Here is a 25144-nt window from a genome sequence, read left to right on the forward strand (position 1 = left end):
GCCCGTGGGATCCACTTCACCCTTCTGTTATGTGTAATAAATATAATTCGCGCCATTCCTTGTATGAAATATGTAATATTGGATACTTGTATTAGACCCCCCCCTTACAGGCGAGACTGGATGTATATTGGAAACTGATTTACAAGTAAAAGGATGTGGCTCGGCCAGGAGATGGGCCAGGTCTGGGCTCCAGGTGTTGATCATTGGTGCTGATCCTCCGAGATGGATAAAGAAAATCTTATTAACCTATAGACTCTGAATAGAAGAAAAGACTAACTGCTCAAATCTTGGCCTCAGGCGGAATTTTCCCTATAAAAACTGCCTGTGCCAGGATGGAGGTGTGGGCATAGGAGAAAACCTCTACTGAGGCTGACTCCTTGTTGCACACCCAGGGTTGACCCCGGGCTCGGCTCTGTTCTTTCCGTGTGGCTGGCTAGATAGAATTTGACCGCAAAAAAAATTATTTTTATTTTTAATTTGTCTGAATAAATTCTTATTTATAACACTTCAAAAGGGGCAATTTTCCCCATGTCCTGCTGCCTGTGGCACAAGAGCAGATGTCCCCATCTCCCTGTGCCCTGAGGTTCCGTCACAGCAGTGATTCCCTGATTCCCTCAAAGCCCCTTCCCCTGGATGCCCATTTCCCCCTGTCCATGGGCTTGGATCAATAACACCGATCAATAATCTGCTGGGGGGTGGGGCTGCCAGGGCACCTCCAGACCCTCCCTGTGCCCCCCTGGGCCTGCAGCGGCCGGAGGGGACAAGGGTGGGACACAGGAGCTGTCCAGTGTGGGAATCCTCCCTCCTGCTCTCTGCCCGAGCCCGGCTCAGGCCGTCCCCTCTTGTCCCACTGGAGCCTCCAGCCCCCCGCAGCACCCCCAGGATATTCGGGAGCTGCTCCCACGTTGGCTCTGAGGCTGCAGCAAAGGCTCCTCAGAGTCTCCCTCCCTTTGCAAACCCCACTCCTGAGGTTCAGTAGCTCTGGGGCAGCAGCTTCCCAGGCCTGGAGTGGGGCCCTATGCCTGCATCCTCCCCATACCAGGATCATCCCCGTTCCTGCATCCCCAACCCTGGGTTATCCCTTTCCCTGAATCCCCACATCCTCCCCATCCGTGCACCCGCCTACTCCCATCCCATCCCATCCCATCCCATTCCATCCCATCCCATCCCATCCCATCCCATCCCATCCCATCCCATCCCATCCCATCCCATCCCATCCCATCCCATCCCATCCCATCCCATCCCATCCCATCCCATCCCATCCCATCCCATCCCATCCCAACCCATCCCATCCCATCCCATCCCATCCCATCCCATCCCATCCCTCTCTCCATCCATCCCTCTCTCCATCCCGTCCCTCTCTCCATCCCGTCCCTCTCTCCATCCCTATCCTCTCTCCATCCCTATCCTCTCTCCATCCCATCCCTCTCTCCATCCCTATCCTCTCTCCATCCCTATCCTCTCTCCATCCCGTCCCTCTCTCCATCCCGTCCCTCTCTCCATCCCATCCCTCTCTCCATCCCGTCCCTCTCTCCATCCCGTCCCTCTCTCCATCCCATCCCTCTCTCCATCCCGTCCCTCTCTCCATCCCTATCTTCTCTCCATCCCTATCCTCTCTCCATCCCTATCCTCTCTCCATCCCATCCCTCTCTCCATCCCTATCCTCTCTCTATCCCATCCCTCTCTCCATCCCTATCCTCTCTCCATCCATCCCTCTCTCCATCCCTATCCTCTCTCTATCCCATCCCTCTCTCCATCCCTATCCTCTCTCCATCCATCCCTCTCTCCATCCCGTCCCTCTCTCCCTCCCGCTCCCCTGCGCGGCGCGCTGCCGGTGGTACAGCCCTGCCGCAGCGCCCGCTGCTCCGGGGACGTCGCTGGGAGGCGAAGGCAGCGGCTGCGGGGGCTGCGGGGGCTGCGGGGGCTGCGGGGGCTGCGGGGGCTGCGGGGGCTGCGGGGGCTGCGGGGGCTGCGGCGGCCGCATCCAGCCCGACACGTCCCGGGAGAAGGGCTGGAAGGGACCCGCGCCCGGCTCCATCCCGATCCCTCCCGCGGGGCCCGCAGCAACCATGACCCAGGGAAAGGTAGGAGGGATCCGGGCGGGATGAGCCCGTCCCTGTTGCATAACGGGAGCAGGAAAGGAGGGTGGAAGGGTTTGGGGAACAGAGCCACGGGTGGAAGGGGGAGCTGGAACCTGCACGGAACCTGCCACGGGGGTGGACGCGGCTGGGAGGTGGAAGGGGCTGGGGGGCTGGTTTTGGGGTTGGGGGCTGATTTAGGGATGACTTTGGGATTAGAGGCTGGTTTGGGGCTGGTTTTGGGATCGGGGGATGGTTTAGGGATGACGGATGCACAGCTCAAACCCTGTTGGACCTGTGGCCGGTTTTACCCCCCCGCGCCCCCCCCAGATCCCGGGTGCCGGGGGCTCCATGAGCTGTTCTGCTGTCCCACCCCTGTCCCCACCTGGCAGCACCTCCTGCCTGACTCGGGGGGCTCTGAATTTTGGGGATTTTGGGGCTCTCCAGTGCTCTCAGAGCGAGGAGGGGGGGTTGTGGATCCTCTGCCAGCTCATGCACCATCGCCATGGCAACGCTCTGGATGCAGCTCCATCCCTTGGGATCGCCTTGGATATCTGGGGGGATGGGGAGGGGGCTTGTATGAACTCGGCCCCCAAACCCAAGGGACAGGGAAGGGCAGGGAAGGAGAGTCCCTGGGGCCGGCAGGGGAGGTGGCACAGCTGGATCTGCCCCTGGGACACATCCAGCCCGGCCCTGCTGTGTTTTCAGGCCCTGTGGCCCCAGCTGGAGCCCTGCTCTGCTCTCTTAATGCCCACTGGCTTTGGGGCAGCTGCAGCCCCCCGGAGCTGCGGGGACGCCGCTGCGGCTGAGCTGCCTCCTCCGCGGGCAGCAGGGCTTATCCTGGCAGTTTATCTGTCCCAGGCCCGTCTGGAAGGTTAAAGGGATCATGTTCCCAAGGAGTGCTCAGGTGGCCCCAGGTTGGCTCCCTGCTGCAATCCCAAGTCCTTGGAATGCCGGGAAGCACCAGAGCTGAGCCTCCACACGGGCAGAGAGGAGAAAATTCTGGAGGGCCAAACCAGAGCATTCCTGGGAGCATCTGACTCAAAATGGGGTAAATGGGAATGAAGAGTTCAGGATTTTCTGCCCAGGAACTGAAAACTCTTTTAAGAAGCAATGTTTGATGAGAAGCAGAGAATTCCTTGGATGGTTTTGGTGTCACGTTGAGCCTGAGGCACTGCGGGGGCTCCGTGTCTCCCCTCAGACCTCGCCACCTGGAACTTTTCATCCCAGTGAGCACCTCCGGGGCTTTCCCGTCTCCCCTGAGTCGTGGATACCCTTGCTGGGGGTGCAGGGATGGGCCCGTGTCCAGCGCCTGGGAATGGGGACTCCCAGTTCCTGTGTGGCTCCCAGTTCCTGAGCCCTTTCCAGAACCCGTCCGTGGCAGCTTCTCATCCAGAGCGGTTTCTGGGATGCTTTTACTCAGGTCTCTCTCTCTTTGCCCCTTTCTGTGCAGCTCTCTGTGAACAACAAACCCCCCAGCTCTGAGGGGCAGGGGGACAAGAAGGACACTGCCACAGCCCCCCCGGCTCCTCCGTCCTATGAGGAGGCGACAGCAGGAGAAGGGATGAAATCCGGGACTTTTCCTGCCCCGCCCGCGGCCCCGCTCCACCCCAGCTGGGCTTACGTGGATCCCAGTAAGTCTTCCCATGGCTGTGCTGGGGTGAGCCCTGGGAGAGGGGCAGAGATCCCCCAGGATTGGAGAGGAGAGAGGGGAACCAGGAGAAGAGAGGGACCACGGATGTGGTGCCCAGGAGTCCCTACCAATGTGGAAAAGTTTCCATCTACACACAGAAGTCTCCATCTGCAGATGAAAGTCTGTATCTGTGAATAAAAGCCATTCCAGCTGTCCCAGAGACCTCACTCCCTTCCAGACGTGGGAGTAAACTCCTTCCCAGTCCCATGGTGGGAGAAATCCCCATTCCCAGCTCGCTGACCTGAGCAATCCCAGTTCCTGGGGCTGGAGGGAAAGTCCTGGAGCAGCTGGATCCCCCCACCCCCTCCTGCAGCTCCCACTCAGCCCCAGCTCTCAGAGCAGCTGAGGTGGCACAATTGGTGTCACAATTGGTGTCACAGCCCTGAGTGTGGCTGTTGGCAGAGCCAGGGAGGCTGGGACACGGCTGGAGCCAAAGGCTGGATTGTTCCAGCATCCTTGTGGCCGTTCCTGGGCAAACCAGCAGTTTTTCCAACAGCCAGAAGCTCCCTGGAGCTTCTGCTGGGCCGTAGCCAAGGACAGAGCCCTGGCTGTGCCCAGGGAATGGCTGCAGGCTTGCCAGTGGGGCTGGAGCGGGATGGGGTGACTGGGAAGTGACCCTGGGGGTGGCTAAGTGCTCACTCAGCACAGTTCCAGCCAGAGAAAATGCTGGAATTATGGGATTTTGGGACTCCTGAGCTCTTGCCCTGCTTCATCCTTTGCTGCCTGTTGTGCCCAGCTGCAGGGATGGGATGTTTGGGGAGGGGGAAGGAGTGAAAATGTTCCCTGCTGTGTCTGTGCTGGCATGTCCTGATGGTTTCTCAGCCTTTCCCCTGAGGAACAGGATAAACCCCCCCAGGTGCCTCTGGGGATCATCTGGAGTTTTCTGCTGTTGTGATGAATTAGGGTGGGTGAGGCCTAAATGGGGTGAGATGGGGTATTTGGGTTCAGGGGGTGGGATGGGATATTTGGGTTTAGGGGTGGGATGGGGTATTTGGGGTTCAGGGGTGGGATGGGGTATTTGGGGTTCAGGGGTGGGATGGGGTATTTGGGGTTCAGGGGTGGGATGGGGTAGTTGGGGTTCAGGGGTGGGATGGGGTATTTGGGTTTAGGGGGTGAGATGGGATATTTGGGGTCTCCAGATGGGAAATCCACTCTATGGGATGTGTCACACCTTACTGGGAGCACCTGGAGAGAAGGGATGTGGATTTGGGGTTGTTTCTGTGACCATGAACTCAGGACACTCTGTCCTGCTGTGGCCTTGGATGGGGGGACACACGTGGGGGCAGCAGGAGGGAGGAGGAGGAAACCCTCTGGATGCTGGGAGGGAGGGAGGAGGGTGAAACCCTTCAGCTCCTCCGGGGCATTGAGGGGCCAGCTGGGTGTTTAGGGGCCAATTTGGTGTTTAGGGGTGAATTTGGTGTTTAGAGGCCAATTTGGTGTTTAGGGGTGAATTTAGTGTTTAGGGGCTGGGACTGCTTTGGTGCAGGAGGCTTGGAAGTGTCCCAGGGATTGTCCTGGCCCCAGGTACTGTGGGACCCATGAGGGATCCAGGAGAACACGCGGGAGGTTCAGCTCCAGTGGGGCAGGAAGGGATTTACTGACAACAGAACAGCAGCAGAGACTTGTTTCCTGCTGGGGGCACCTAAGTGAAGCTCCTGCATTTTGAATGAGCAACTTTTGACCAGGAAAACAGGAGAAAATCAGGACCAGGACCTTGAGTTTGGCGCTCCTGGTGTCTGCTCTGAGATTGAGAGGGTCTTTGCTCCGTCTTCCTGAAGGATTTGGGTATCCTTGAGCTCAGAAGCTTTAGGAGGAGGGGAGGCATCTGTGGACCAGGCAGGGACAGGAAGGTAAAGCAGGAAAATCACACAAAAGTCCTTCTGTGGAAACCCAGCAGGGGGGACTTCAGCGACACAGGAGGGGACATCAGCAAGGGAAGCAAAGAGGGCACAGAATGATCACAGAGTCATGGAAAGGTTTGGGTGGGATGGGACCTTTGAGCCCGTGCAGTCCCACCCCTGCCACAGCCAGGGACCTTCCACTCCCCCAGCCTGGCCTGGGACACTGCCAGGGACGGGGTAGGGGAAAGCAGCAGCAGGAGCTTCCCTTCCTGTTTGGGCAGGGCAGGGATGACTTGTGCAGGGATCTGAGGATTTGGGGGAAGGTTTTTCTCACTGGTAGCATTGGAGATGTTTCCTCCTTTTTGAGGCTCGCTGCTTAACTCTTTCCTGAGTCCCTGCCTAGAAATGGGATTGAGGGATGGAGCTCAGGGAGCTGCCAGGAGCTGCTCTCGGAGCAGGGACGTTGTTGACAAAAGCCACGATGCAAACACAGCTCAGGAGAGCAGCGAGGGAATCCTGCTGTCCGCTGGGAATGCTGACTCACGGCTGCTCTGGGGACGATTTAACATCCAGGGAAAGGAGAGCGAGGGATGATCCCAGCCCTCCCATTGCTGCGGAAGGTTTGGTGTTTCCTCAGACAGCGACCCAGCCTGGTGCTGGGATGGTTTGTGGGAATGCTCCCCCTCTGTTCCCAGGGATGGTCCCAAGGAGCTGCAGGAGCAGGAAGGGAGCAGAGGAACGCTTGGGAATTTGGGCACCTGAGCTGTGAGTGCTCCCTGGGCTCAGGTCCCACAGCCGGGGGGGAATTGGGGTGGGAGCTGCTCCTCTGGCCTCTCTGCAGGCACCAGCCCCAGCTACGGCAGCGGGGGGTACCCGGGGGACACGGAGCTGCTCACGACCTTCAGCTGGGATGACCGGAACGTGCGCAGGGTGTTCATCAGGAAGGTGAGAGAGGGACACGTCCCTCGCCCTCTGGGCTGGCAGGGCTGGACCCCCAGCCCTTGGAGGGCCTGGCTGTGCTGGGCTCTGGGATCCATGGATCACCACCTCTCCCTGCAGGTTTACGCCATCCTGATGATCCAGCTCCTGGTCACCGTTGTCATCGTGGCTTTCTTCACCTTCTGGTGGGTGCTGGGTGTGTCCTGAGCCATCTGAGACCTGGGCAGGTTCCTGGGGTTGTGTCACCTGGATTCTTTCTGAGTGTTCCAATAGAAAAGCAAAGCTGAGGGAACACTTGGAGGTCCCTGAGCGCTTTTGCTCCCATTCCCACCCAGGCTCGGGATTGGATCATCCATCCTGGGTGCTCCCCAGGGCTGCTGCCCTTGGGCAGTGACTGCTGGGTTTTCCCTGTGGGAGTTACCAGATCCCAGCTCCAGGGGCTGGCTTCCCTCCCCTGCTCATCCCCCTCTCCAGCTCGGATGACCGAGCGCTCTGGGTGTGTGTGGCTCATGTTGCCTCCAGAATAAATAATGGATCACTGCCAGCCTGGGGATTTGGGCTCCCTGATCCCCTGTGGGAGCCATTCCCAGCCACCTCCAGTGTGGAACTGGGGGAGCAGCACTGCCCTTCCCACCTGGAATTCCTCTCCAGGCCCAGGCTGCTGGGAGGATTCCCCAGGGCTGGGTTTTTAATCCCCGTGCTGGGGCTGCTCCTGGGCTCATCGAGCAGGGAGCTCTGAGGGACTGGGTTCTTCCTGCTCAGGCTCTCTCCTTCTGTCCTGCAGTGAACCCGTCAAGGGCTACATCCAGACCCACTCCGCCTGGTACTGGGCTTCCTAGTGAGTATCCCTGGCTTTTCCTGCAGCCTCGTGTGCTCCAGGCAGCCCGGATGGGGCTGTGGGGATGTGGGAAGGGTCTCCAACACTTCCCAACACTTCCCTGTCCTGCATGTGAAGTATCACTCCAAAGTGTCCAGGGGCAGCTGGGGAAGGTCACGGAATCACGGGTTGGGTTGGGAGGGACCTCAGAGCCCATCCAGTGCCTCCCTGGATGGGCAGGGACACCTCCCACCATGCCAGGCTGCTCCAAGCCCCAGTGTCCAACCTTGGGTGAGCCTGAGGTGAGCAGATGGCAGATCTCACCTGAATGAGCAAGAGACACGAGAGAGGAGAACTCCAAACACTTCCCCAAAAATGGCTCTAGAAACCAGGGTCAAAATAAATACCTATTTCCTGCAGAAAGCCAGAGAAAACTGGGGAGTTTCCAGTAAACAGTGTAGAAACTCCTGAATGAGACCTGGAAGGGTGTTCAGGGTACCTTAGAGGCTTGATTTTGGGAAGGTCTCTTGGGAAGCTCCAAAGATCTCCTTGCAGAACTTTCAGGAAAACACTGCAGAACCCCATATCTGATACCTGGGAGGATGTTCAGGGCACCATGGAGGCTGAATTTTGGGATTTCCCCCTTGGAAGCCAGGTGGTTGTTGGGGTTCCCATTACATTCTATCCAGTGGATATGGAGGGGGTGGATTTGGAGGTGTTGGGATGCTCCTGGCCATGTCTGAGCGGGGCTCTCGCTCCCGAGGCTCCATCCCAGAGCCCTGAGGTTGGGCTGCCTTTCCTTGGTTCCCCCAGCCCAGCCCAGAACGGAGCTCCCAGGTGCCGGCATCTCCTGGCTCCGTGGTTTCCAGGCTGCTGGCAGGGTCAGTGCGGCTCATTAAGTGTGAGGTGAACTCAGCTTTAATCAGTTCACACCCAAATCAGGAGATGAGACACCGGCTTATGTAACCCGGGAGAACTCTCCAATGGGAGCATCCGGCAGCTCTGGGGCACCAGGAGGGAGCCAAAGGTGCTCCAGAGGGCAGCTGGGCTTGGAGAGGCAGTGTCACCTCCCAGGGGACAGGGAGAGGAGGCTCAGGTCCCCACCTTGGCCTCTGGGGTCACCTCTTCCAGCTCCCTGCCCAGATGGAGTTTATTCCCTGTACTTCCCAGGAGGAACACGCCTGGGGCAGCTGGGGGGGTTCTGTCCTGGAGGAATTCCCCCTGTGCCCAGGTGAGACCCCACCTGCAGAGCTGCTCCAGCCCTGGGCCCGCACAGGGACACGAGGAGCTGCTGGAGAGAGCCCCGAGGAGCCTCGGAGCTGCTGCAGGGCTGGAGCCCCTCTGGAGCCGGGCTGGGAGAGCTGGGGGGGCTCACCTCACTGCAGGGAGAGCTCAGAGCCCCGCCAGGGCCTGAAGGGGCTCCAGGAGAGCTGGGGAGGGAGCGGGAACAAGGATGGAGGGACGGGAGCCAGGGAATGGATTGCTGGTGCCAGGGGCAGGGATGGATGGAGACGGGGCAGGAATTCCTCCCGTCAGGGTGGGCAGGGGCTGGGATGGATTTCCCAGGGCAGCTGGGGCGGCCCCATCCCTGGAAGTCCAAATTCAGGTTGGACAGGGATTGGAGCAGCCTGGGACAGTGGGAGGTGTTCCTGCCATGGGAGGGGGTGGGAATGGGGTGGATTTTAAGGTCCTTTCCCACCCAGACCATTCCATGACTTTGATGTTTTTTCACTGCCCAGTGAGCTGAGCCCTTCCCTTCATTCCAGTGTCTCCAAATGTTTTTCCTGCTCTGTGCCTGGGTCTCCTTCCTAACCAGAGACCTCTGTAAAACAAACCTGGGAGCCCCAGGATGTTTTCCCACAGCTGGGATGGCACCTCAGCAGGAATAAGTCCAGAGCAGACAGGGATGGGCGACCCCGCTGGCTCTGTGCTCCAGCTGCTCAGCCGTGTCCAGTCTGGCTTTCCTGGTTTCCCAGTGGGAGAGCTGGGCCCGGGTTTATCTCCGTGCCCTGGATCTCGTGGCCCTGGGCTCTGCCGTCACCTCCCTGCCTTGGCCGAGGGTCAGCGGCTATCGGGAGCCATCGGCATGCCCGGAACTGCTGCCCCGGGGGAAGCAGGGGAGCAGCTTCCAGAGCCTGGAACAACACCCAGCTGCAGGCAGGAGAGCCTCCTTCAGCTCTGGGGCTGATGTGCTTTGAGAGGGGTCAAGTGCTGGGAGGTAAAACCTGCCAGGACCTGGGCACGGCTGGGCAGCCACGGCATGTTGGGCTCTGCTGAGCTGGGAGGATCCTCCTGCCCTGGGCTTGTCCCTGAGCGCTTTTCTGAATGGATCCTCCCGCCCTGAGCCCTTCCTCAAGTGCTCCAGCAGGGGAATCCTGGAATGGGTTGGGTTGCAGGGACCTTAAAGTCCATCCAGTGCCACCCCTGCCATGGACAGGGACACCTCCCACTGTCCCAGGTTACTCCAATCCCTGTCCAGCCTGGCCTTGTACACTTCCAGGAATGGAAAGTCCAAAACTTCCCATTCCTGGAGGGATGTACCAAGGGAGCATCTCCCTCCTCCAGCACAGCTCCTCCAGCCCTGCCTGAGCCCGGTCACGTTTCCAGCCCTTGGTTTAAGAACCTCCAGCCTTGACACCCTCAAGCTACAAAGGGTTTGGAAACGAGGGGCAAATCCTGGCCCCTCCATGTGAGGAACTCACAGAACCATGGAATCTGGAATTGTGAAGGTGGGGAAAGCCCCTGGAGAACATCGAGTCCAGCCACCAACCCTCCCCTCACCGCTGGCCATGTCCTCCAGTGCCACATCCACAGGCTTTGGGCACTTCCAAGGGTGGGATTCCACCATTGCCTGGGCAGCCCCCTCCCCTGCCTGACCTCCCTTCCCATGAAGGAGCGTTTCCCAAGGGCCAGCACAAACCCAGTTCCCGCCCTGTTTGCCATCAGCACATTTGGGTGCTCTCCAGGGTCTGAACCCGACCTTGGCTCTGCTCTAAATCCAGCCCTCAGCTTCTCCAGGGATGTTTTGTCCCACCCTGGGGCCAGGCACATGCGGAGGAGCTCCCTGAGGGCAGGAAGGAGCTTAGTGAGAGGGACCAGGGGTAGGAGCCACCCTGACCCACTGGGTGTCTGCGTTTCCAACATCCCATCCCAGGCAATTCCCCCTGCACCACCCTCCCGGGCCGCCTTTCCCCCCTGAGCTCTCCCTCTCTCCTTGCAGCGCCGTGTTCTTCGTCACCTACCTGATCCTCGCCTGCTGCTCCGGGCCCAGGTAGGGGAAGGCTCTGGGGTCAGGGACAGCCTGGGGAACGCAGCAGGAATGTTTTCCTGAGCTTTCCAGCCCTGTAACGGGGTGGGGATGAAGCTGCTGTGTTTCCATGGGATCATGGAACGGTTTGGGTTGGGTTGGGGGGATCTCAAAGCCCACCCAGTGCCACCCTGCCATGGGTAGGGACACTTCCCACTGTCCCACGGTGCTCCAAGTCCCATCCAGCCTGGCCTTGGACACTTCCAGGGGTCCAGGGGCAGCCCCAGCTGTTCTGGGGAACCCGTTCCAGATGCTGGAAACAGCTGTTCCAGGCCTTGGGTTGCTGCAGCTCAGGAGTCCAGTTGCAGCTGTGACTCCTGGCAGAAACATTCCCTCGTTTGCAGCTCTGGATTGTGGGAATTAAACTTTTCAGAGGATGCTCTTGTCAGCTCCCAGTGCAGCAGGAATATCCTGGGACCTTTGTCCTGCTGGCCCCGGAGGACCCCAAACACCCTGTGGCTGCCCGCAGGGTCACTTGCATGGACATGAACTACCCAGCAGGGTCATTAACGGCCATTAATTACCCTCACAGTCACTAATTACCCTCAGCGTCAGGGATTCCCTGGCACAGCCCCTGCTGACTGGCCCCTGTTTCATTTCCAGGAGATACTTCCCATGGAATCTGATCCTGCTCAGCATCTTTGTGAGTAGCACATCTGGCCAACATCTGCCCTGGGCTCAGAGTGGCTCCAAGGACAGGCACAAGGCTGCCGTTCCTGGGGAAAAGTGGGAATTCCATCCCCTTCTTGTCCTGTGCTTGGGCTGAGGAGCTGTGGTTGCACTTGGATGGGAGAAGCTGGGAAAAAAGAGAGCCTCTGTTTGTTAAAAAAATGCAAAAAATAATCTTGGAGTCTGGTGGGAACTGGGATTGGAGCTGGGGTGAGAACTGGAATGGGAACCAGATGGAAACTGGGATGGGAACTGGAGTGGGAACAGAGATAGGAGCTGAGATGTGCTGGGATGGGAGCAGGGATGGGAGATGGGAGCTGGGAGATGGGATGGGAGCTGGGATGGGAGATGGGATGTGGGATGGGAGCTGGGATGGGAGATGGGAGCTGGGATAGGAGCAGGGATGTGGGATGGGAGCTGGGATGTGGGATGGGAGATGGGATGGGAGCTGGGATGGGAGCTGGGATGGGAGCAGGGATGGCAGCTGCAGGAGGGATGCAGGAGCAGGGGTTGCTCCCGTGCTGTTTGCTCTCTCTCTGCCCTCTCCTGTGCCAATCAATCACTGGAGGGTTCCCAATGCTGCCCAAATTCCTTCTCCTGGGAGTCTGAGGGGCTCCCCTGCCCTTTCCTCTGGGATTGAGGGATTTCCTGTGGTGTCTCTCCGGGACATGAGGGCACTAACCAGGCTGTGCTTTCCCCCAGACCCTGTCCATGGCCTATCTCACTGCAATGCTCTCCAGGTGGGTTGGGCACTGTCCTGTGTCCTGTCTCTTCCCGAAAACATTCCTTATTCCTGAGGCACCACCTTATTCCTGGGCCACCTGAGCTGTCACACAAAGCTGCAGCTTCCCTGTGAAAACACTTTCCAAGGAAGGTTTCCAAGGCCTGTCCCTGTCCCAAGGGAGGCAGCACTGGGGGATTCCCGCATCCCAAATCCTGCAGGAGAGCCCTGGAGGGCCGGGACAGGGCAGCACTGGATGGGCTGGAGGCGACCAGCCAGTGATCCCACACTTCTCACTGGGCAGGTCCCAGGCAGGTGGGGCTGCACTGAGCCAGGAATTCTTTCCAGCAGTTTCAGGAATTTGTGTCCCACAGCCCGTTCCCTTCCGCTCATTTGCACCGGGAAATCTGCTCCTGGCTCACGTGGGAGTTGGAGAGAGGGACACGATCCAGGGTGGGTGAGGGATGTGTTGGGACAAAGAAATCCGCAGCCTCAGCAGCTCCAGGGGGAAAACTCCAGTGACTCCACACAAATCCCCCCAGGGAGAGCAGCACTGGCTTTTCCAAGGGCTGAGCCTGGCACTGCAGCCAAAACTCTGATCCAGCCTGGAAACCATTCCAGCCTGAGTCTGCAGCCCGTCCTGCTCCAGTCCCTCCTTCCTGCGCTTTTCCAAAACCTGGACTCGGCAGGAGCCCAGGGGCTGCTCCTCTGGTTTCCCCTCACACTGAGGTGACTTTTGTCATCCTGGTTTTGTTACCTCCTCGTCAGGATCCTCCCCATTCCCTGTCTGTGGACAGTGGGATTGATGGACTTGGAGCTGCTCCGAAGCTCTGGGAGGCCCAGATGGACCCTCCTGCCTTCCCTCCATCCTTCAAAACAGCAGGAAAACCCATCCTGCCGTTTTTCTCTCCTTTTTTAACATTAGTGTGGAATATTGATAATTCCAGTGCTGTTTGTGCCCGTAGGATTTATGATTTCCTTGCCCAGCTCCCGCCTGTCTGACCCCCTTTCCCATCCCTGTGGGAATGATCCAAACGTGGTTTTCCTGGTCATTTTGCAGTTACTACAACACCAAGTCGGTGCTGCTGTGCCTGGGGATCACGGCCCTGGTCTGTCTGTCTGTCACCATCTTCAGCTTCCAGAGCAAGGTGGGGCTGCGGGGACCTCCCTGGGGAAGGGACATCTGGGGCAGGACAGGAGCCGGGGGTCTGGGAGGGTCTGGGGGGCTCTGGACACAGGACCAGCCCGAGGGACGTGGGGGTGTCACGAGGAGGTTGGAGTGGAGCAGGACACGTGCTGGGGTGGGATGTGGCTGGGATGTAAGGGGGGCTAGAAGATGCTGATAACTGGGAATAAAATGAGATTTTTGTGGCTTGGGGTGGGAGCTAGAAGATGCTGATATATATGGGAATAAAAAGAGATTTTTTTGTGGATTGGGGCATGCCATAAGTATGAATGGGACTGGAAGTTGCTGACGTGTGGGAATAGTCCGGGATTTTTTGAGGATTGGGATGTGTCAGGGATGTCAGTGGGGCTGGAAGAGGCTGCATGGTGGTAAAAGGGGAATTTCGGCGGGTTGGGCTGTGGGATGCAGGAGGACACACGTGTGTGATGGATTTGGGATTCCTGGTGCGTGGCGGGGCCCGAGCCCTTCCCGGTGGCACTGACGGGGATTTGGGAAGCGCTGGCTCAGCGCCGGGGGTGACTGCAGGGATGGAGAGGCAGAACCAGCTGCGGGTGGGTTCCAGAGGGACTCGGGAGCCCTTGGCAGCCCTGGAACGGGAATTCCTCCCTCCCGCCGCAGTTCGACTTCACCTCGTACCAGGGCGTTCTCTTCGTGCTGCTCATGGTGCTGTTCCTGGGCGGGCTGGTCCTGGCTGTCATCCTGCCCTACCAATATGTGAGTCGCCAACTGGGCCAAACTGGGCCAAGCTGGGCATGCTGGGAGGGGGCCCCAGCTCCCTGGAAGTGGGCAGGAACCCCGTGGAGGGATGGAGGAGCAGGGTCATTCCCGGGATGGACCATGGTATGGCTCAGGGATGGAACTGCCCAGGGCTGAGGGCGTGTCCTGCTGCTCCTGGTGATGGAATCACGGAATGATTTTGGTCGAAGCCCATAAAATTCCACCTCTGCCATCGACACGGACACCTCCCAGTGTTCCAGGCTGCTCCAGCCTGACCTTGGGCACTTCCAGGGACCCAGGGGCAGCTACAGCTGCTTTGGGAAATCCATTCCAGAGCCTTCCCAACCACACAGGGAACAATTCACAATTCCCAATATCCCATCCATTCCCTGTGTCCCGTGCTTCCATGTCCTTGTCTCCAGACCCTCTTCAGCTCTTCTGGAGCCCCTTTAGACCCTGGAAGGGCTCTGAGCTCTCCCTGGAGCCTTCTCCTCTCCAGGTGAGCACCCCCAGCTCTCCCAGCCTGGCTCCAGCCCTCGGAGCAGCTCCGTGGCCCCCTTTGGGCTCATTCCAACACATCCATGCTCTTCCTGCGCTGCGATCCCCCTGGGTGCAGATGGGGTCTCACCTGAGCACAGGTGCCTCTGCTCAGGCCTCAGTTTCCCCTCAGTAAAACCAGGCACATTAAAATCTATCCCAAGGCAAGGGCACAACTTGGTCAGGATTAACACCCGGCACCTGCAGAGTTCAGATCTTGGGGCCTCCATTTCTCAGTGACCGTGAGGTCTGAGTGACCCTCAGGAGCCAGGTTCAAGGGACAGTGACCCCTGTGTGTCCATAAGGAACAGTGACCCCTGTGTGTCCCCAAGGGGACAGTGACCCCTGTGTGTCCATAAGGGACAGTGACCCCTGTGTGTCCATAAGGAACAGTGACCCCTGTGTGTCCCCAAGGGGACAGTGACCCCTGTGTGTCCCCAGGGACAGTGACCCCTGTGTGACCCCAAGGGACAGTGACCCCTGTGTGTCCATAAGGAACAGTGACCCCTGTGTGTCCCCAAGGGGACAGTGACCCCTGTGTGTCCCCAGGGACAGTGACCCCTGTGTGACCCCAAGGGGACAGTGACCCCTGTGTGTCCATAAGGAACAGTGACCCCTGTGTGTCCCCAAGGGGACAGTGACCCCTGTGTGTCCCCAGGTACAGTGACCCCTGTGTGTCCATAAGGAACAGTGACCCCTGTGTGTCCCCAGGGACAGTGACCCCTGTGTGTCCCCAAGGACAGTGACCCCTGAGTGTCCATAAGGGGACAGTGACCCCTGTGTGTCCATAAGGGACAGTGACCCTGTGTGTCCATAAGGGGACAGTGACCCCTGAGTGTCCCCAAGGGGACAGTGACCCCTGTGTGTCCTCAAGGGGACAGTGACCCCTGTGTGTCCCCAAAGGACAGTGACCCCTGTGTGTCCCCAGGGACAGTGACCCCTGTGTGTCCATAAGGAACAGTGACCCCTGTGTGTCCCCAAGGGGACAGTGACCTCTGGGGACAGTGACCCCTGTGTGTCCATAAGGGACAGTGACCCCTGTATGTCCCCAAGAGGACAGTGACCCCTGTGTGTCCCCAAGGGGACAGTGACCCCTGTGTGTCCATAAGGGACAGTGACCCCTGTGTGTCCCCAAAGGACAGTGACCCCTGAGTGTCCCTGAGGGGACAGTGACCCCTGTGTGTCCCCAAGAGGACAGTGACCCCTGTGTGTCCCCAGGTACAGTGACCCCTGTGTGTCCATAAGGGACAGTGACCCCTGTGTGTCCATAAGGGGACAGTGACCCCTGTGTGTCCATAAGGAACAGTGACCCCTGTGTGTCCATAAGGGGACAGTGACCCCTGTGTGTCCATAAGGAACAGTGACCCCTGTGTGTCCATAAGGGACAGTGACCCCTGTGTGACCCCAAGGGGACAGTGACCCCTGTGTGTCCCCCAGGCACAGTGACCCCTGTGTGTCCATAAGGGACAGTGACCCCTGTGTGTCCCCAAGGGACAGTGACCCCTGTGTGTCCCCAAGGGACAGTGACCCCTGTGTGTCCATAAGGAACAGTGACCCCTGTGTGTCCATAAGGGACAGTGACCCCTGTGTGTCCCCAAGGGACAGTGACCCCTGTGTGTCCCCAGGTACAGTGACCCCTGTGTGTCCATAAGGAACAGTGACCCCTGTGTGTCCATAAGGGACAGTGACCCCTGTGTGTCCCCAGGTACAGTGACCCCTGTGTGTCCATAAGGGACAGTGACCCCTGTGTGTCCATAAGGGACAGTGACCCCTGTGTGTCCCCAGGGACAGTGACCCCTGTGTGTCCATAAGGGACAGTGACCCCTGTGTGTCCATAAGGAACAGTGACCCCTGTGTGTCCATAAGGGACAGTGACCCCTGTGTGTCCCCAGGGACAGTGACCCCTGTGTGTCCATAAGGGACAGTGACCCCTGTGTGTCCCCAAGGCCTGCCAACCCCTCCCACAGCTCCAGCCACTTCCTTTGGCCTCTGCAGCCTCTCCGGGCCCCAGCTGTGCCCAGGGGAAATCTTGGAGCAGCTCCCATCTGCCCTGGAGCAGGGCTGGGCAGCATTCCAGGGTGTCTCATCCTGGAGGTGTCACTGCCAGAGGGTCTGGCAGCCCCTGGGACATGGGCATGGATGAGATGGATGAGGGAAGCGGGGTGGGCCAGGCACGTGCCATAAATCACCTGAGAGGCTCCTGGGAGCCCAAATCCCTTCCCATCCCAGGCAGCTCCTCTGCCCCGAGTCATTCCCCAAGGGAGACCTCCAGGAGGTTCCCACTGATCCCAGCCCTGGAGCTGGTGCTGGACAAGCCCAGCCTGAGCATTCCAAAGGGTTGGATTTTGGCTGTCTGGGCTTGAGCTTCTCCTCTTCCCAGAGGGAATGTGAGGCTGGAGCAGCTCCCAGTGCCAAAGCAAAGCCATGGAGCTGGACAGACAACTCCTCCTCACCTGGCACGGAATGAGCTGGGGGCCGGGACAGCCCTGGCTCCACTGAACCCATCTCGGGCTGAGCCAGAACCTTCTCCTGCTTCCTCTGGGCCACAGCAGGGGCTCAGCTTTGCTCCCAGTTCTGGTGAAATTCCCCCTGTGACTCCCACGGATTAACATATTTAAATTGTGCTTGTTAATTAGAATCATGGAGTATCCTAAGGAGGAAGGGGTACACCAGGGTCATCCAGCCCATCTCCTGGTCCTGCCCAGGACATCCCAACAATCCCTTGTGCCTGGGCATTGTCCCAGTGCTCCTGGAGCTCCGGCAGCCCTGGGGAGCTGTTCCAGTGGAGGAAGAACCTTTTCCCAATATCCAACCCAAACCTCCTCTAACACAGATCCCCCAGCTGTTCCCTCAGTCAAATTAAACCTGTGTCTGGCTCTTGGAATATTTGGTGTTTCTTCCAGTGGGATCAGCTGTGTTTGGGTAAATAAATCCATTCTGGGGGTGCTCCAAAGCACGAGAGTGCTGAGACTGGGACATGTGGCTTCCCCAGCCCTGGCAGTGCCCAAGGCCAGGTTGGACAGGGCTTGGAGCAGCCTGGGACAGTGGGAGGTGTCCCTGCTCATGGCAAGGGTGGGATTGGATGGGCTTTAAGGTCCCTTTCCACCCAAACCATTCCAGGATTTCCACAGGACATTACTGGGGCCAAGTGTTGCTTGCAGTAAGGAGCACCTGATGGAGAATTTAAATGGATACAAAGGGAGGAGAGGAGCTGAGGCCCCGTGTCCTGTTCCGTGCCACAGAAACGTTCCCAAGGAACTGTAGAAGTTGGAAGTGGTGCAAATCCAGCCTGGGCTTTTAGGGCATTTCCCAACTTTCCCCCTCCACCTGGGAGCCAAGTCCCTTGGGAGTGAAGTCCTGCATAGCCCATTCTGTGCAGCTCTGACGGCTGTGTCTGTGTGTCCCTGTCTGTGTGTCTGTGTCCATGTGTCCGTGTGTCCCTGTCCATGTGTCTGTGTCCCTGTGTCCCTGTGCATGTGTCTTTATCTGTCTGTCCCTGTCCATGTGTCTGTGTCTGTGTGTCCGTGTGTCCCTGTCCATGTGTCTGTGTCCCTGTCCATGTCCGTGTGTCCATGTGTCCATGTGTCCCTTTGTCCCTGTCCATGTGTCCCTTTCCATGTCCGTGTGTCCATGTCCATGTGTCTGTGTCTCTGTCCATGTCCATGTGTCCCTGTCCATGTCCGTGTGTCCATATCCATGTGTCCATGTCCATGTCTGTGTGTCCCTGTGTCTGTGTGTCCCTGTCCATGTCCGTGTGTCTGTATCCATGTGTCCCTGTCCCTGTACATGTATTCACATCTGTGTCTGTGTCAATGTCCCCATCCCTGTGTCTCTGTCCCTGTGTCCCTGTGTCCCCATCCCTGTCCCTGTGTCCCTGTCCCTGTGTCCCTGTCCCTGTGTCCCCATCCCTGTCCCTGCGTCCCTGTCCCTGTCCCTGTCCTTGTGTCCGTGCCCCTGTGTCCCCATCCCTGTGTCCCCATCCCTGTCCCTGTGTCCCTGTCCCTGTGTCTCCATCCCTGTCCCTGTGTCCCTGTCCCTGTGTCCCTGTCCCTGTGTCCCCATCCCTGTCCCTGCATCCCTGTCCCTGTCCCTGTCCCTGTCCTTGTGTCCATGCCCCTGTGTCCCCATCCCTGTGTCCCCATCCCTGTCCCTGTGTCCCCGTCCCTGTGTCCCCATCCCTGTCCCTGTGTCCCTGTCCTTCAGGTCCCGTGGCTCCACGCGATCTACGCTCTGCTCGGGGCTGGGATCTTCACCATGGTGAGTGGCTGCTCCTGGGATCCGGCAGGGAAAACAGGGAGCAGGGAAGGAGCTTGGAGCGGGCAGGGAGCGGGCAGGGAGCTGGGCAGAGCCGGGCAGGGATGGCAGAGATCAGGCAGGGAGCTGGGCAGGGAACCGGGCAGAGCCGGGCAGGGATGGCAGGGAGCTGGGCAGGGAGCGGGCAGGGATGGCAGGGAGCTGGGCAGGGAGCGGGCAGGGATGGCAGGGAGCTGGGCAGGGAGCGGGCAGGGAGCTGGGCAGAGCCGGGCAGGGATGGCAGGGAGCGGGCAGGGAGCGGGCAGGGAGCTGGGCAGGGAGCTGGGCAGGGAGCTGGGCAGAGCCGGGCAGGGATGGCAGGGAGCGGGCAGGGAGCTGGGCAGAGCCGGGCAGGGATGGCAGGGAGCGGGCAGGGATCTGGGCAGAGCCGGGTAGGGATGGCAGAGATCAGGCAGGGAGCGGGCAGGGAGCTGGGCAGGGAGCTGGGCAGAGCCGGGCAGGGATGGCAGAGATCAGGCAGGGAGCGGGCAGGGAGCTGGGCAGGGAGCTGGGCAGAGCCGGGCAGGGATGGCAGGGAGCGGGCAGGGAGCTGGGCAGAGCCGGGCAGGGTTTGCAGCGCTCGGGGTGGCCCCAGAGCAGCGATCCCGGAGGGACGTGCCGCAGACGTGCCGGGCACGGTGTGAGCGCCCGGCTGTGCGGGATGAGCAGTCCTGGCTGGGTTGCTCTGCAGGGATGGTGGGGACAGGCCAAAGGTGCCTCTGGAGTGGAGCAGGCAGAGCTGAGCTCGGCAGAGCTCCGGCAGCGAGGGGATCCAGGGATGAGGCTGCACGGTCGAGTCGGGGCTGGTTGGGTGAGAGCGAGCCAAGGTTTGGGATGAGTTTGGCTCACAGAGGTGCAGAAGAACAGGGAAGGCTGAGACTGGGGATTAAGAGGCTTTAGGAGGGTTTACACAGGTGGGAAAAGCCCCGGAGCTGGGCAGCTCCTCCAAGGAAAGGCTTGGCTTGTTCCCGGTGGTCCGTCCCCCGAGCCTCTTCCCGAAGAGTGTCGGCGGTGCCGGGCCGGGGTCGGGCCGGGGTCGGGCCGGGGAGGTGCCCGGTGCTCCCGGGGCCGGGCTCAGCCCGGGGCTGCCCTGGGCTTGAGGCGGTGCCCATTGGGCATGTTGGGAATGGGAGCAGTTGAGCAATTGCCTTTATCACCCGTAAAAGTCACTGCAAGGGAGCGCGGGGAGCTCGGCGCTGATTCATGGCTCAAGATCCCTCTGTAAAATACGAGGAGGCTTCAACATCTGATAATTATCCCATAAACATCAGTCAGAGCCTCGGCCTGGCCCTGCCGGGGCAGCTCGGCTGGGATTTGTTCTGGGGGGATAAAAGAGCATCTCCGGGAGGATGGTGCAGCCCTGGAGAGCTCTGGACCCATGGGGGACAGCAGGATGGCAGGAGGAGGAAAGGGAGGGGGGGAAATGGTGGATTGCAGTCATGCCTGGGATTTCGGGCAGTGCTGCTCCGTGTCCTGCTGGGGCCAGGCCACCCTGTGACCACCTCACTCCCTGGCAGGTGTTTCCCACCTGAGGGAATCTGGGAATAACAAGTTATGGGCTCTGGGAGAGGATGAGGAGGGAGGGTGGCCCCAGAGCTGGCCCTGGGATGGAGGAAGCCTGAGGGAAGAGGGTCTGGAGTGGGAGTTATACTCGGGGTTTGATTGTCAGGAAGGAAATGAGGGAAGGGGAAGGTTGCAGCTTGTTCTGAGCTCTTAAATTTTGGCTGCAGCACATAAAAAGGGGCTGCACTTTCATCCCGGGTTCAGGGAGGCAGCGGGGACTTCTCCTGTCACTAGAGCCCTTCTTGCCTCCCTGGGCCAAACCTCCCTGTCACTGTCCCGGGGTTTCCTCCTTTCCCTTCCAGTTCCTGGCCCTGGACACGCAGATGCTGATGGGGAACCGCCGGTACTCACTGAGCCCCGAGGAATACATCTTTGGAGCCCTCAATATCTACCTGGACATCATCTACATCTTCTCCTTCTTCCTGCAGTTCTTTGGCTCCAGCCAGGAGTGAGGGCAGCGGGGCAGGATGCTCCCTGTGCCGGCAAATGTGAGGGGTTAAATTGAGAAGCAGAGGTGAAAGGGTTCAAAACGGCCAGCCTGACCCAGTCCCTCCCTTTCTGGTCCATCCAACGCCCTGAGGAGCCCCAGGCCCCTCCCGCAGCTTTGTGCATTTGCTGCCAGGCCTCTGTGACCCAGAGAACAAAGCAGGGCTTCGGTGTCGTGTCCCTTCTGCTCCCCCTCTCCCGCCCAGCCCAAACCAGTCCCGAGGCTGGGGCAGGAGACCGGGACCTTCCTGGCCCCAGGGGCTGCTGGAGCTCTCTGAGTCCTGCCCATCACAGGGTGAAAGTGCTGTGACAAAACAGGGCAGCAGAGCAGGGAATTTGCTTAGATCCTGGCAGGAAAAGCAGCTGAGCCAAGGGAAAAGCCTTAGGGAATCCTTGCATTGCCCTGTTTCCCACAACCCATTGGATCTTGGTGGCCTCTGCGCTATTCCTGGTGGCTCCTGCTGTTGGAAACGTGGAGTGTGGGATCACGTAGCTGGATTTCAGTGCTCCAGGCACAGAGAACCTGTTTGTTCAGGACGTGCAGCTCTCTGAGGTCATCCCTGGTGCCACTGCAGGGAAAATTCCCCTGGATCCCTTGCATGTGGCTGAGTGCCCTTCCCTTCCCTTCCCTTCCCTTCCCTTCCCTTCCCGGGTCCCACCCAGGGGAGTGTGCTGGTTCTCCTTGGAGTGTGGCTCCTCAGTGAGGGATTGGGATCCCAGGGAAGGAATTTTGCCAGGAAATGGCAGAGAAGAGATGGAGGAGGCTGAGTTTCCGTGCTGGGAAATGCCATTCCATGTGGGAAATGGGCTGGGATGCTGTGACCCACCCCGAGGCTCTGACACCCTCACAGAACTGTCTTGCTTGCTCCAAATTAGCATTGCTAAGGGGTTATTCCAGGGACGGAGGCCACTGGAACAGCAATGTTCCCTCTCCCTGGCTGTTTTCCCTTTCTCCTCTCCCAAACTGGAATGTCAGCGCGGGCTCTGGATGTGCTCAGGTAACTTTCCACCGTGGCCATGCTCACATTCCCTCTTTGGGGCTCAGCTGGCTGATCGTGGGCTGTAAAGCTCCCCGGGGAGATAAGGGGCCTTTTGCTCTCATTCCAAGAGTGATCCTTCCTGCAGATAGGAGCTGGTATCTCCCATCTCGCTGGGAATGCCGGCCAGTGCGTCAGGGAGCTGCCTCCAGCAATTCCTGCTGCAGAGGCTCTGCCAGAACGCTGGAACGTTCCTGCTCCTTCTGCCCTGGCTTTTACCCCGCACATGTCCTGTCCCCCTGCCTCACGTGTCCAGGGAAAGTTACTGTGCAGGGAATGGAAATGCTCCGGCCCCTCCGCGGCTGCAGCGATGAGCGGGAGTGATGCCTTCCCCTAAAACACCCCCCAGAAAAACCCAACCAGACAAAAAAATCTCATCCAGGTCAAAAGAACACCAACCAGACAAAAAAAAATCTGGGGTTTTACAAAAAACCCCAACCAGACAGAAGCCCCACAACCAGACCAAAAAAATCTCTGCTGACCGGACAAAAAATAAAAATGCCCTAACCAGAACAAAAATATCTCATCCAGATCAAAAATCTCCCAACCAGACAAAAAGAAAAAAAAAAAATCCAACAAAATCCAAACCCAAAAAAACCCAAAACAAAACAAAACAAAACAAACAAACAAACAAAAAAAAAACCCAAAAAAACCAACCAACAAAAAAAAAAAAAAAAAAAAAAACCCAAACCAAACCAAACCAAAACAAAACCAAAATCCCAAGATCCCCAACCAAAGCCAAATTCTTTGTAGGGATGAAGGACACGACAAGGTGATGCCAGCAGGTTCCTGCTGAGGAGAGCCAAATCCTTGGATTGCTGAGCAGGCAGGACTGGGAATTGCATGGGAGGCACCCTAAAAGTAGATGGAATAAGAGTTTCAAGAGGGAACTTCCCGGCCCTCAGCAGACTGGCTGGGCAGCCTTTCTTTGCTCACGGTTATTTCCTGCAGGGATTTGTGCTTTCCAGGCTTGGAGGGAGGAGTGTGGAGCTCCATGATGAGCTCTGGCTCTGAAATAGTCCCAGAACTCCTCCAAAACGCCCTGCTGGGAGCTGGGGAGGAACACACGGACCTGCAGCCCCTTCTGGAATTGTTCCTTTTCCTTCTGGCGTGGAGTAACTTTGCTGCTGCTGCTGCTTCATCCTGGCTTTGCTGCTGCTGCATCCTGGCTTGCTGCTGATAGATCCTGGCTTTTCTGCCCCTGCAGCCTGGCTTTTCTGCTCCAATTGGGAACACCTGGCATGACCCCGCTCCAGGCACCGGGCCGGGGGGGACTTCTACCCTCCTGTGTCCCTTGCCCATGTCCTGGTCCCTTTTCCACACGGATCCCACCCCAGCCAGCCCTGAAGGATGCTGAGCACTGTCCTGCTCAGGAGGCTGAGGAATGTAGGATTTGGGGTGGGATGTGGAGGGCTGCTCCCCCTCCTCCTGTGTCCTCCACCCAAAATCCCCATCCAGCTCCATATCCCAATCCTTTGGAGTGGCTGTTCCTATGAGTTCACTGTAAATAGAATTTTGTATCTTCTCTGACTATTGCTAATAAATGGTTGCAAAACTGCTCCTGTGCCTGCTCTTGCTCTGTTTGTGCAGGTGCTGCTTCATCCCTTAAAATGCAAACAAGGTCCTGGCATGGCCCAAAGGTTTAACGGAGCCCGAGTCGCATCTTCCCCGGTTCTGAGTGAGGAGAACATCCCACACAGAGCAACAAAAAGCACATGGATCTGGAACAGGCGTCCTGGATGAGGAATATCTGAGAACTGAGGGCTCCTGGAATGAGGGGTTTGCTCCCTTCCCTCTCGGTTTACGTGACCAGAGGATTCAAAAATCAGTGACTGGGGATAAGCTGTGGGAGGGCTCCAGCTCCAAGGGAATTTTCTGCAGTGCTGGAGAGCAGCTGGAGCTTTCCCAAGAGTAAATGGAAGAAAAAAATTCGTCCAGAGACAATTCACCACCCAAAATGAGAACCTGCACTGGGAGAGCTAAACTCCCGTCTCACTCTCTCAGCTCTGAAGGGATGATTGTCCAGGACAGAAATCCCAAGGCAGCAGGTCTGTGCTTTTGGCAAGGAGTCAAACCCAAAATGTGGGAAATTTGGTTCCTGGGAAGTGATGCTGAACAGCCAGGAGGGATTTCCCTGCATTTTCTGTAGAAAAAAGGCTGAAGCTGAACATTCCCACAAAAATAATGAGGTGTCCAAGAGCAGTTGGACGAAGATTCCCTGAAATTACCACAGACATGACAAAAGATGATGATTCCATCAAATTTCAGCACTTGGCCTTTGGATGCTCAGGCAAAACTGGGGATTAATCAGACTGGGACCATCAAAGAAAGGATGGAGTGGTGTAGAATAAGGGGGAAAATTTGTCAGGGTGTGAGGGATGCTGAAGGAGGAAGGGGTGGAGCTGCCTTCCTGTTGAAAACAGGAATTTGGGGGTCCTAAATCCAGCCAGAGAGAGTCAGAGGAGACTTCAAACCCCTGAGTTCCACTGCCTGGAGAAGGGGGAACATCGTACCTATTTTTGCACTTTTTTCTGCCTTTCTTCTGTGGCCACGGGTTCCCAGCACAGGGACACGAGGAGCTGCTGGAGAGAGCCCCGAGGAGCCTCGGAGCTGCTGCAGGGCTGGAGCCCCTCTGGAGCCGGGCTGGGAGAGCTGGGGGGGCTCACCTCACTGCAGGGAGAGCTCAGAGCCCCGCCAGGGCCTGAAGGGGCTCCAGGAGAGCTGCGGAGGGAGCGGGAACAAGGATGGAGGGACGGGAGCCAGGGAATGGATTGCTGGTGCCAGGGGCAGGGATGGATGGAGACGGGGCAGGAATTCCTCCCGTCAGGGTGGGCAGGGGCTGGGATGGATTTCCCAGGGCAGCTGGGGCGGCCCCTGGGTCCCTGCAGTGCCCAGGGCCAGGCTGGACGGGGCTGGAGCAGCCTGGGACTGGGAGGTGCCCCTGCCGTGGCAGGGGTGGGATGGGATGGGATGGGATGGGATGGGATGGGATGGGATGGGATGGGAAGGGATGGGATCAGTGGGATCAATGGGATAAATGGGATCAGTGGGATGGGATGGGCTCAACTGGATGGATGGGATGGAATTTGTGGGATGGATAGGATGGGATGGGATTTATGGGAGAGGATCAATGGGATGGGATTCAGTGGGATGGGATGGGATTTAGGGGGATGGATGGGATGGGATTTAGGGGGATGGATGGGATGGGATCAATGGGATTTAGGGGGATGGATGGGGTGGATTTTAAGGTCCCTTCCCAC

At 58.5% G+C, this 25144-nt stretch overlaps 1 protein-coding gene across 3 annotated transcripts; it reads left to right on the plus strand.

The window, feature by feature from the left end:
* Nucleotides 1–1003: 1003 nt before the first annotated feature.
* FAIM2 (Fas apoptotic inhibitory molecule 2) lies at nt 1004–23442 on the plus strand. 3 transcript variants are annotated; one of them, XM_085562973.1, is made up of 12 exons: nt 1865–2084; nt 3532–3712; nt 6454–6557; nt 6672–6736; nt 7336–7389; nt 10589–10639; nt 11279–11318; nt 12047–12084; nt 13126–13213; nt 13870–13965; nt 18709–18762; nt 20664–23442. In XM_085562973.1, exons 1-12 carry the CDS (start codon nt 2070–2072, stop codon nt 20811–20813), a joined length of 936 nt encoding a protein of 311 aa, XP_085419099.1. In that variant the 5' UTR covers nt 1865–2069; the 3' UTR covers nt 20814–23442. The 3 variants fall into 3 exon arrangements, 2 of the variants coding, with proteins under 2 accessions (XP_085419099.1, XP_085419100.1); XM_085562974.1 differs by lacking the exon at nt 1865–2084 and adding an exon at nt 2091–2233; XR_014950406.1 differs by lacking the exons at nt 7336–7389; nt 10589–10639; nt 11279–11318; ... (3 more) ...; nt 18709–18762; nt 20664–23442 and having other exon boundaries at nt 1004–2084.
* The last annotated feature ends 1702 nt before the right edge of the window (nt 23443–25144 follow it).

The sequence above is a fragment of the Lonchura striata genome, chromosome 29 (genome assembly GCF_050655825.1).
Source record: "Lonchura striata isolate lonStrDom1 chromosome 29, ASM5065582v1, whole genome shotgun sequence".
Taxonomy (NCBI): Eukaryota; Metazoa; Chordata; class Aves; order Passeriformes; family Estrildidae; genus Lonchura; species Lonchura striata.